General features: G+C 36.6%; 1 protein-coding gene and 1 pseudogene across 3 annotated transcripts in view; one reads left to right on the top strand and one right to left on the bottom strand.

Moving 5' to 3' along the window:
* Positions 1–8,839, top strand: part of MED23 (mediator complex subunit 23) — a 41,452-nt gene extending 32,613 nt beyond the window's left edge. For all 3 annotated transcript variants that reach the window (XM_008580107.1, XM_008580106.1, XM_008580108.1), the window contains 8 exons: positions 196–412; positions 2,476–2,712; positions 3,416–3,581; positions 4,154–4,226; positions 5,471–5,685; positions 6,374–6,494; positions 7,165–7,296; positions 8,431–8,839. In XM_008580107.1, the coding sequence (XP_008578329.1) occupies positions 196–412; positions 2,476–2,712; positions 3,416–3,581; positions 4,154–4,226; positions 5,471–5,685; positions 6,374–6,494; positions 7,165–7,296; positions 8,431–8,598 (1,329 nt within the window). In that variant the 3' untranslated portion in view covers positions 8,599–8,839. The remainder of the gene's footprint in view (positions 1–195; positions 413–2,475; positions 2,713–3,415; positions 3,582–4,153; positions 4,227–5,470; positions 5,686–6,373; positions 6,495–7,164; positions 7,297–8,430) is intronic.
* A 2,301-nt stretch (positions 8,840–11,140) lies between these two features.
* On the bottom strand, positions 11,141–11,966 carry LOC103596470 (annotated as a pseudogene).
* Positions 11,967–12,206: the final 240 nt, after the last annotated feature.

Here is a 12,206-nt window from a genome sequence, read left to right as displayed (position 1 = left end):
TGTTCAGAATAAATTGAAACTGCAGTTTTATCAGACATGGGTATTTACAATATAAAAAGAAATAAGTATAATAAAGTATAATTTAAAATGTTTTCTTATAAAAAGTAAACATCTAAACAATATTAAGTTTATTTAGCTCTTTTAAAAAAGTAAAAAAAGATGCCCTAAACATTTATCATCTTCTCATTTCCACAGAAATATCCAGAGAAGCTGTATTTTGAGGGCCTGGCAGAACAGGTTGATCCTCCCATACAGATCCAGTCCCCCTATCTGCCCATCTATTTTGGAAATGTGTGTCTCCGATTCCTTCCAGTATTTGATATAGTAATCCACAGATTTTTAGAGTTGCTTCCAGTATCCAAATCACTGGAGACTCTACTGGATCACTTAGGAGGCTTATATAAATTTCATGGTGAGCTTTTTCTAATTTTAGTTCCATCTAATACCTCTAAAAACAAAAGTAGTTGGGCATGACCATGTGGTAATAGTGGTTCTAAAGGTTTTATTTTAATTATTTAAAAATAAAAGTGTTTTGAGGATAAGGCAGTGAGATGATGCCATGAAGCATAAAATATATGACATAAATATGAATAAAAGTAGAGTTCAGAACAGAGTGATGTTACTGTAAACTAAATGGATGTCACAGGCTTCTTAAATTGGTAGGATTTGAACTATGGTGCATATGATTTATATAAGCAGAAGGGAAAAAAGAGCATACTAGGTAGAAGAGATCATTTGGGACAAGGCATATGTGAAGAAAAATTGCCTCATTGGGCCAAATTGAGAATTCTTACCAGGGAAGTCTAGAAATAAGGCTGGAAAGAGAGATAACATCTATCTGTAAATCACCTTGAATGCCAGGCTGATAAGTTTTGATTTTTCAACCTGCAGATAATAGTCAACTGGATGTTATTGAGTAAGACCATGGCATGGAAAGCATTATTTTAGAAAAGATAAAACCAGCTGTAGTTGTCAACATGTCTTAGAAGGAGGAAGCCATTTCAAAGACATGTCAGAAAGCTCAGATGTATAATTAGTATCTAAACAAGGATGATGGCATTGAAAATTATAAGGGACAAATGGTCAAGGAGGAAGGAGTATGACTTGATTGGGTGGTGATGGAGAGAATATTGAAGGAAAGAAAACTCTGAAGTTGTAAGCATAGTAACTGGAGAGTGGTAGAGTCGGTGATAGAAGTGTGAAGGCCCTAGGGGCTGGCCTGGTGGCGCACTGCTAGAGTGCGCCGCTTGGGAGCGTGGCGGCGCTCCTGCCGAGGGTTCAGATCCCACATACAGACCGGCCGCTCACTGGCTGAGCGAGGTGCGGGTGCGACACCAAGGGTTGCGATCCCGTTGCCGGTCCCGGTCAGGTACGGGCGCGACACTGAGGGTTGCGATCCGTTGCCGGTCACGAAAAAAAGACAAAAAGGAAAAAAAAAAAAGAAGCGTGAAGGCCCTAGAGCAGCCACTATAGGGAAAAAGTGTATTTGTCTGGTGGGCAGTTCTTAGTCTTTACTCTAAAATATCTTCCTCCAAAGCAGAAGTATGAATTGTGTATTGACACTGTAGAATAGGTATGAAGTTCAAGAGAACATTCCTTTAAAAACATTTTTTGGGGATTAGGTAATAGATACACGTGGCATAGAGAAGAATTTACAGTAAAAAGTAATTAGTCCCATCCATATCCTCCAGCTAGCCAGTTTCATTCTCTGTAGTCAACCACTTTTAATAATTTCTTATATATCATCCTGTAGATATCCTGCATTTTTTTCAAACACAGAGTGTAATAAACACATTGTTGTGTACCTTGCTTTTTCCACTTTTATCGTGAATTAGGATTGATAATTTGTATCATAAAGAGCTGCCTCATACATGCCATAATTTACTTTACCAGTACCCTGTTTTTGAGCATTTAGGCTTTTTCAAATCTTTGGCTTATATAAACAATGCTGCAGTGACATTTCTTGCTATATGACATTTTTGCAGTATAAATTTCCAGAAGTAGAATTGCTAGCTCAGAGTATGAACATTCTTAAATACAAATTGTATTATTAGAAGGTTTCTGCCTGTCCTAAAATTAAAACATTCGTTGTAATACATTAAACTTTCAAAAGGAGAGAACAAACCTGAGGTTACCAGAGGTGGGAAAGGGGGAGGGGGAAGGAAGTTAGCAAGAAATTGGTAGAGGCCACAAAAAAATGTTTATATTGTATAATGTTGAATATATTAATTATCCTGATTTGAGCATCACATATTGCACACAAGTATTGACAGTCAACACAGTACACCACAGATATGTACAATCAGTTATGTTTCAATAAAAAAAATAAAATTCATTGTATACAATTGCTCAGCATGTAAAATAGTTTCATAATCTTCTGAGCTGTTTTTTGGTAATCTTAAAACCAGAGGATTAGTTTTTCACAGTTATGGGTAACCAGATAAACATCGTGGTGATCTGTTTTCTTCCTGGCAGATCGTCCAGTCACTTATCTGTATAATACTCTGCACTATTATGAAATGCACCTGAGAGAGCGCGCATATCTCAAACGAAAGCTTGTCCATGCGATCATTGGCTCACTCAAGGATAATCGACCGCAGGGCTGGTGTCTAAGTGACACTTACCTGAAGTGCGCTATGAATGCACGGGAGGACAATGTTTGGGTCCCAGATGACTCCTACTATTGCAGATTGATTGGCAGACTAGTAGATAATATCCTTTTTATTATGATTTTTGAGAAATAACAGTATCTTGATTTATGAGAACATATTTTTTCTTTTCAAGGTAATGTTTGTATATATCCCAATTCTTTGATTTTTTTAAAGATAATTTTTATTGTTACCTCTTAAAACAGCAGCATCATGCCAGAGAGGCTGAAATTCTCTCCATTAAAATTTATGTTTGAAAACAGACTTTATGGGGGCCGGCCCGGTGGTGCACTGGAGAGTGCGCCGCCTGGGAGCGTGGCGGCGCTCCCACCGAGGGTTCGGATCCCATGTGGAGACCGGTTCCCGCTCACTGGCTGAGCGTGGTGCGGGCACAACACCGAGGGTTGCGATCCCGTTGCCGGTCCCCGGTACGGGCGCAAGCGCAACACCGAGGGTTGAGATCCCGTTACCGGTCAGTAAAAAAGACAAAAAAGGAAAAAAAAAAAAAAGAAAGAAAACAGACTTTATGGAGATCAAACAGTTGCTATCAATACATTTCAGTCATGTCAAACTTACTTGTATTTGATATTTTTGCCTCTTAATCTCTCTGATTGTATATAAATCACCTCTTGAAAGCTCCTAATCAGATAAATTGGTAGTCAAATGAGATGCTTACATGTGAAACGTTTTGAAAACTATAAAGCACTATACAAATGTGAGCCATCAATTTTAAAATAATCAAATGTTATTGCTTTAATTATCTGCACCAATGGCTGGCAAATCTCCTGGTCCTTTCCCAAACTGTGACTGGAGATTTAATGAGTTTCCCAATCCAGCTGCTCACGCTCTGCACGTTACTTGTGTGGAGCTCATGGCCTTGGCAGTTTCAGGCAAAGATGTCGGGAATGCCCTTCTAAATGTTGTCCTGAAAAGGTATGTATTCTGTTTTATGCAATCTGATTTATTGTTTATTTGTAAAGAGAATAGCATCTTATTTTAAACTATTAGACAAACCTGTTGCTCCAAGGCCAGTGCACATTGGATGGTAACTGTCTTCTGGTTCCAGATCTTGTCTTTGTGATTTAGGTGTAATGGAATGAGCCCTGGACAGGGTCAGAAGACCTGGGTTTGTTTGTACTTCCACTCCTTACTGGCTGTTTGACATTTAATTTAGGAGTAATGTTAACTTGTCACTAAAAATAGTCTTTCAATTCTCTTAAAGATCAGCATAAAGTAGGGGATAATGATTGAGGAAGAAGTGTAAATAAGGGGAAATAGTATTCTCAGCCCAGCAACTATTGCTAAGGGATACAGCAATAACAAAAGCCTTACTGAGTTTTTGTATGTATTATATTTTTATTTAAAGAAAACTCATTGTAGTTTTACTGGTATAGATCAATTGTCAGTCCTCTGAATTACCTGTGTTCTCAAAATAAGATCCATTGTCAACCATATAAAACGTTTTTTATAATTTCACATTTGTATTCTTTTTTGCCCACTTGCAGTCAGCCTTTAGTGCCAAGAGAGAACATTACAGCATGGATGAATGCAATTGGTTTGATCATCACTGCCCTACCAGTGAGTTAATAATTGTAATACGTAGTTAATGGTGATATACAGCTAGCTGTTCCTGTCAGCCAAAAGGAAAAGATGAATATAGGATGCTTTTGTATAAGGACATCATGCAAATTAATGAAATGTTTCATTTTTGTAAAGTCTTTCATATTCTTACTGCTTAAAAAATCTACAATGAGGGCCGGCCCGGTGGCGCACTGCGCTAGTGCGCCGCTTGGGAAGCGCGGAGGTGCTCCCGCTGAGGGTTTGGATCCCACATACAGACCGGTTCCCGCTCACTGGCTGAGCGAGGCGTGGGGGCAACACCGAGGGTTGCGATCCCGTTGCCGGTCCCGGTCCGGTACGGGGGCGACATTGAGGGTTGCGATCCGTTGCCGGACATGGAAAAAGACCAAAAAAAAAAAAAAAAATCTACAATGATTATATTTTTGCCTTTCTGCATCACATCTGAATATATCTACCTGACTTACAGGTCTCTGCAAGGTACCACCTTGCCTATCCAACCTTAGTTTTTACATCATAATCTGATCTACTTTTGGCCCCTTAAAATGTTGTATTTCAAGAGCCTTTGCTCATGCAAATAATGATGCTTATTAAGACATGTTTTAGGTACTTCTGGTATGCTGGTGAATGAGACATTATGCCAGAACTCTTCTTCCTTCTGTCAGCTTCTCTAAAGTCTGCTCTTTCTTTCTTCTTCCTTTTGTCAGCTTTACTAAAGCCTGCTCCTTCCTCAGTGAAGCCTTCCCTGACTTTTCCAGCTCACGTGACATTTACCTTCTCTGATTTCCACAAGTGTCCAGTCAGCGCTACATGGTTTTCTGTTGTGATATCTTTGATTAATGTTGTCTAACCCAGTGCTCTCCAGACTTGTTTGATTGTATACCTCTATGAATCATTTTTTTATTACACCCCTCCAAAATGTATATATTTATTTCTGAATTATCTATGTTTACCAGTGTTGTCTGGATAGTAACTATTGGTAAAGTCAGCTTACTGCATGGTAAATATCAGATACTAAATGAGCTGGACAGACACGTATATGGAGCCCTCTAACTTACAGACACTTCTCTCCTAGTTGTTACTGACTTGATTTAACCAGTTACAAAGCCACCCAACTGTATTTCAAAATCTGCATTGTGCAGACACAAGCTGAATAAGTAAAAAACTTTAAAGAATGAGTGCTATTATTTTTGGCTTTGGGGTCAAAGTTGTATTTTTTACCAAGCTTTCCTCTGGTTTTAAAGGAGCCATATTGGATTGTGCTTCATGATCGAATTGTGAGTGTTATCAGCAGTCCCAGCTTGACATCTGAAACAGAATGGGTTGGCTATCCATTCCGCCTCTTTGATTTCACTGCTTGTCATCAGTCTTACTCTGAGATGAGCTGTAGCTATACGTTAGCTCTAGCACATGCCGTGTGGCACCATTCTAGCATTGGGCAACTTTCTCTCATTCCAAAGTAAGTATTATTTCTCAAAGAAATTTGACTTTTTTCATTTTTTTAAAAATCTCATTTACAAATGCGATATATGTCTTACTCATTGAAAGTACTGGCAAAGTAAGAGTGTTTAAATTAAGTAAAGTTTCTGGTTAATCAGAAAGCCAAATCCTTTATTTCAGAATTGTTTGAAAAAAATTGATTTGTATGTGCAAGTAATAATCTGTTATCTAGTTTTCCATTAACAGTTTCAGGAGGCTTAGTCAAATGCATGCTTTTTCCAAAATATATCACAAAAATTGCCTTTTGAGCTTAATAACTGATATTAGCCTATTTTCTGATTTTTTTTTCTCGACCATAAATTTAGTATTAATTGGATTCAAACTTCTCAAAAATGGCATTTATATTAGACTAATTACTCTCTTTTTATTCCAGATAATTCACCTTCTGTCATTTAGTAGTTTTGCTGTTAAGAATAACTCCTAAGTCTGAAGTATTTATTTCAGTAATCAAATGAAAGAGTCAGTGAGAGATGTGATGAGATTCATTAGAAATGTTATTGTTAAAACAATTTAAGGAAAACTTTGAAAAAATTATTACAAATTTGTAAATACTTGTAATAGTTTTGTAAATACTGTATTAATAAAATTCAAACAATTCAACTGACTTCAAGTCACAAGAGATTTTTATTTTTATCTTCAAATTTTAGGTTTCTTACTGAAGTACTTCTTCCCATAGTGAAGACTGAATTCCAGTTGCTTTACGTATACCATCTTGTGGGACCATTTTTACAAAGATTTCAGCAGGAGAGAACTCGATGTATGATAGAGGTAAAATATACTCCGGGTTTTCTTGATAAGATTAAGTTCTGAAGGATCTATTTAGGTTTCCTTACCAGTGTTTTGCAAACTGCAGGTCACAACCATTAGTAGTGAAATCAGTTTAGGTAGGATCTAAGAGCAATTTTAGAGGACTTAGTGTGCCTATGATGAGTTTGGAATGGGATGTGTTGAATTGGAAGTAGGAGAGGAAATATCCATCATGAAGGTTGAGAAGTTAAGGATAGAGAATTGCATTTGAGAACTTACAGTGCAGAGGAATTAATAAAAATCATCAATGAAGTCAGTTACTTCTGACAAGATGTAGAGAGAAAGAAATTGAGCCAAACAGAAAACCTCAACAGCATGAACTATCAAATGGAACTAAGAAGGTACAATCCAAAAGATACCCAAGAGCTCAGTTATCCGAAATTGAAATATGGAGATATGATGTCTAAAAAGGGGATTGTCTCTCAGGGGGCATTTTGTAGCACTATGGATTCCATTGTAAATGCAAGCTGTATCATCTCCCATGTGTACTGAGGTATGTATGATCTGTTACAGTTCCTACAACAAACATGTTATCCCCCAGTGCAATGTTGCAATGGATTCCAGCTGCGTCACGCTGAATTATCTAACCACTTTCGACCACTTAAATAATTTTACATTATTTGTTCAATAGATTGGTGTAGCATTTTATGACATGCTACTGAATGTAGACCAGTGTAGCGCCCATTTAAATTACATGGATCCCATCTGTGACTTCCTATATCATATGAAGTATATGTTTACTGGTGACAGCGTAAAAGAACAAGTAAGTTAAATTTATTTAATTATTTTTTAATGATGTTTAGGAAATTTGAACATGTACAGATAGACTGTTTTTTTGTTTGGGAGAATATTTATGTCTTTGTAAACTTACTTTTAAGGGAAAAGAGTTGATATTAGACCTTTTTAGACAACAGGGCATATTATTCTAGATACAGTATTAAAGTAAATACATGTTATAATTTCTCACACTTTCCCTCCTTGATATTTGCAACAGAACATCTGAAAAAGGCCTAAGGGGTTAATTAATAGTAATCATTAGGGAGAAACAGTGTGGTTTGGCTGCTGAAAAGACCAGAGAGGTGTTGTGTTAAAAGTCAAGGAAGTCCTTTTCCCCACACTAATTATTGTACACTGTGGGGACATTGGATGAATTGTGGCCTGACTAGAAGACTGAGCTCAGGATTCTCGACTACTCCTGACTGAAGACTAACTCATGAAGAGTCTTTGAAGAATATGGGGATGCCTAACCTGAAGAGAAAAGTCCTAGGGAATTGTTCATGTCCTCCCTATTTGGAGGGTTTCCATTTGGAATAGGTATTAGATTTATTCTGCATCACTTTGAAGGGCATATGAACTCTGGTGAAATTAAAGGGAGATACACTCTGACTCAGCATATGAAGGGGCACTTCCTGATAGAGGTATCTGAAAGTAGAAAAAAACCTCCTTAAATTATAATGGAGTTTCCTATGTGTAGGAAACAGAATCTGGGCTATTTTAGAGAAGTGGAGGTAGGACAGATAGGTGAGGTTAAGTTTGTCTCCCCCTTCCCAATACATACTTTAATGTTATTCTTTCTATAATGGAAAGGAAGTTTAAATTGCTCTATAACCATCTGAATCTTAGTCTACTGGGTTCTTTGTTTGGAGCTGGGGTTGGGATGATGTTGACTCCTTTACGCCTCAGCAGGAATGTCAGATAAAGTTGATGTGTTCTCGCTCATGCAAGAAAGAAGGAATTGTATTTGCTTCTGTTAAAACACAGAACATGTAAAGAAACTTCTCATCCACCCCACTGCATTCCCTAGTTTATTGTCTCAGTATATGTGTAAATCCTTCTTCAAAGGTGGGAAGTTGAAGTTCTCTAGTTAAAGTGTTTTTAATGTCTTTTCATTTCTTAGGTAGAGAAGATTATCTGTAATTTAAAACCAGCTTTAAAACTTCGTCTTCGATTCATCACACACATTAGCAAGATGGAACCAGCTGCAGTGCCTCCACAAGCCATAAACAGTGGGTCTCCAGCCCCGCAGTCTAATCAGGTGCCAGTGTCCTTACCAGTAACTCAGTGAAGTCAGAGTGTACTGTGGAGAAAATGGAAATATACCCATCTTTGAAAGTGGACTCATCTATTAAATCTGAACATGATCATGCTACAGTGATGTAGTAAAAGCAGCAGTGATGTTCAGATTGTTTTATTTTGATTCAAGTGGTGAATCTGTTGACACCTTATAACTCCCTATCTATGTTTTTGTCTTTAGGAGATCAAGTAAGCTACATGTCGTTCATATTTATAACAATTTATTAGAGCTACCTAGGAACATAGAGGTATCTGTGATCAAATGACTTTTACTAGGCACTCTCTATCTTTCCTAGTCTAGCCTTTGTTTTTGTTTTTATTTTTTATTATTAGTGGCATGTGCAGTCTTCAAATACATTATTTTAAAGGCAGCAAGTATATAAAACAGTTATTACAAATCCTTTTATACATAAATCTCCTTTGGTATAGCTTCAGGATAATAGAGATTTTTTTTTTTTTTTTTTTTAAAGATGACCGGTAAGGGGATCTTAAACCTTGACTTGGTGTTGTCAGCACCATGCTCACCCAGTGAGCTAACCGGCCATCCCTATTTGGGATCCGAACCCGGGGCCTTGGTGTTATCAACACCGCACTCTCCCAAGTGAGCCACGGGCCGGCCTGATAATAGAGATTTTTATTGAGTAAAGGATTGTAGAATATATTACATTGAAGGAACAAACAAGGTTTCATATTCTTTTAAGAATGGCTTGAAAACTTTACTGTAAATTTCTAAGTAAATAGTTCAGTGTTTCTGTCAAGGTAGATTGGCAGTTTTTTGCCTTTGCTGTGGACTTGAATTTACTGTATGAAATAAGTTGAAGGCCATGTAAGAAAATAACCTATTGAAAATGAGTAAACTTAAATAAAATAATGCTTAAATGGTTGATTCTCCAATCTCTGTTGTTAAAAATACATTAATTGCTCTTGCAGGTTGATACACTCACCTGGCAGATGATGTGATTCTTTAAATTTTTATAATCTTAAAATTTAAAAATATTTGTATTTTTTAATATAGTCTACCTTTCAGTTCTTTAGAGTTTATTAGATTTTGAGAGACGTATTGTTAATTTGGGGGAGAAATGACATTGTGAAAGACTTGAAAACTAATTAGTAAAGTCTGTTGAATGAATAAACTGTATGATTTCTTTAATGACTCACTTTCAATGAGCTGTGTGTCAGGCTGTGTGCCTGCTGAGTTACAGCAGGGAACTGGGCTCCTCCACAGGTTCTACACTACAGTTGGTGACTGGCATTGGCCTAGGAATTAAGAATTACTGATTTTTTAAAAAACAATGAGTTAATTTAATCACCGGTACTTCTAACTCTTATTTCTAAATACATTCCTCCTAGATCTTTATTTTCTTCATAGTTGATATTATTGTGATATCAACAATATCAATACGAATCCAGCTTAAAATTTTTATAATGGTATAAATAATTTTTCCAGACTAATAATATTTTTTTTAATTCTTCAGAAATTTAACACTAGAAATTATTTCAAGTATTATCCTTAATATACTCTCAATATATTCTTGCTGCCTTCAGGAATATTGCCTTGAGATCTAGAATGAGAATAATTGTCACACTAGTGTTATACAAATAGAAGAGAGGAAGTAAAAATCAGTATTATCACTTCCTCAGGACACACACATTCCAATTAATTTATTAAAAATTCACTTTTCTCTCTCTTGCTTAAAAAATGAGAATATGATTTTTTCCACGTAGGCTTTTAGATAATTATTACTCAGAGACATTAATAGAAGTCAGAAACTTTGAGTTTAAGATACAGCTGAGGAGGAAAAATAATGCCTTTATATTCATTACATCCTAAGAGTTTTTCTTCTTGAAAATTAATAGTAACTTTAGAGTGGCTCTGTCCAATAGGACTTTCTATAATGATGGAAATGTTCTGTACCTGTGCACCCAGTACAGCAGTAGGTATCTTCATGTGGCTGTTGAACATTTGAAATGTGGAACTGAATTTTTAATTACATTAAGCCATAATTAATTTTTTTTAATTTTTTTTTGTGTGTAAGCCTTAATTTTTTATACATTTATTTTTTATTGAAGTATAATTTATGTAAAATGCACAGATTTTAGATGTACAGTTCTATGTGTTTTGATGAATTTATACACCCAGCTAACTGCCACCCTAATTAAGATATGAAACATTTCTATTACCCCAGTAAATTTGTTTTGTTTTGTTTTGTTGCCTGGCCAGTTCTAGAATCTGAACCTGTGACCTTGTTGTTGCAAGGCCGCACTCTAAATAGATCTGTTTTGTGCCTCTTGCTGTTCAATTCTTTCTACCACACAGGCACCACTAATCTTTTTGCTACTATAGTTTTTTCTGATCTAGGAATTCATATAAGTAGAATCATACATAGGTAGTCTTTTGTGTCTTTTTTTCTTCACTTAATGTTTTTGAAGTCTGTCCATGTTGTTGCGTATATCTCTAGTTCATTCCTTAACTGCTGAAAAATATTCTCTTAAATGGGAATTATGACAAATTTTTACAGTGTGACCTTTCGTGTCTAGCTTCTCTCTCTACTTTGTACAGATGACGAGCCAAAAGAATCAGAATTGAAACTTGGAGAACAAATTCGGGATTCCAAAATAGGATAGAGGTATATATGTTAGGATCCTGGAAGCAGCCAAAATGGACTATTTTGTGGCCGGAGTGGTCTGTGAGGATCTTAAAGTTGGGGCATACAATGAGCTGGAATGAGGGTACCAGAAGATCTGTATAAACTAGGGCTTTAGGATAGGCACCCTTAGGGGATCTGGGTAGTCTGTGCATATTTCTCTGGGAAGGACTGGTCTTGACTTCATTCTCGGGTGATTGCTGTGGTTCAGCTTCTTCTTGAACAGGCTTGCGTTCTGCTTTTCTGAGTTTTGTTCTGTGGTCCTTGAACCAAACCTGCAGTACTGTTGGATATATGTTCATTTTTGAGGCCATTTCTTTCTTAAGGCTGGGGTCTGGATATGGGTTCTTATTGAACAGGAGGTTCAAATCATGCAGTTGTTTCTCAGTGACCATAGTTCGTCTCCTTTGTGAATGCTTCTCGTGCTTGCCTTTAGGAAGGTCCTGTGAGCCTGACATCTTCTCATCTAGATGTGCTCCTATGTGCGGGTCCAGTGATGGATGAGCCCAAGGCTTAATTAATTTAAGTAGCCACATGTGGCTATTGTATTAAGACAATGTATACTCCAGAGTAAGATCCATAATAATTGCTTTTATCTGAAAGTAATTTGATTAAATATTTATCTTATAAAGGCCTAGCAGTAAAAGGCAGCAGTCAGATTTAAAATTCTGGGTTACATGTAAAGGAATCAGATTGTAGTGGCTCTGTAACATAGAGCTGTTAACACACAATAAAAATCCTGTCATGCAGCCTCCTTTATTACAGAGTCCGCTTGGGTTCTTATATTTATTGGGGGAAAGAGGAAGAATTTGCTTCCCTTGTTTTGATTACAGTTTACTCTCATTTGTTTTTGTTTTTGTTTTTGTTTTCATTCGCCTCACTATATTCCAGAGCCAAGATGAATTTTTAGGATGTTTAAGGATTTTAGCTAATGAGACATACTATACTTGCAGTA

The sequence above is a fragment of the Galeopterus variegatus genome, unplaced genomic scaffold, assembly GCF_000696425.1.
Source record: "Galeopterus variegatus unplaced genomic scaffold, G_variegatus-3.0.2 Scaffold2019, whole genome shotgun sequence".
NCBI classification, from domain to species: domain Eukaryota; kingdom Metazoa; phylum Chordata; class Mammalia; order Dermoptera; family Cynocephalidae; genus Galeopterus; species Galeopterus variegatus.
The sequence above is the reverse complement of the archived record's forward strand: the minus strand, read 5'-3'. Positions and strand labels throughout refer to the sequence as shown.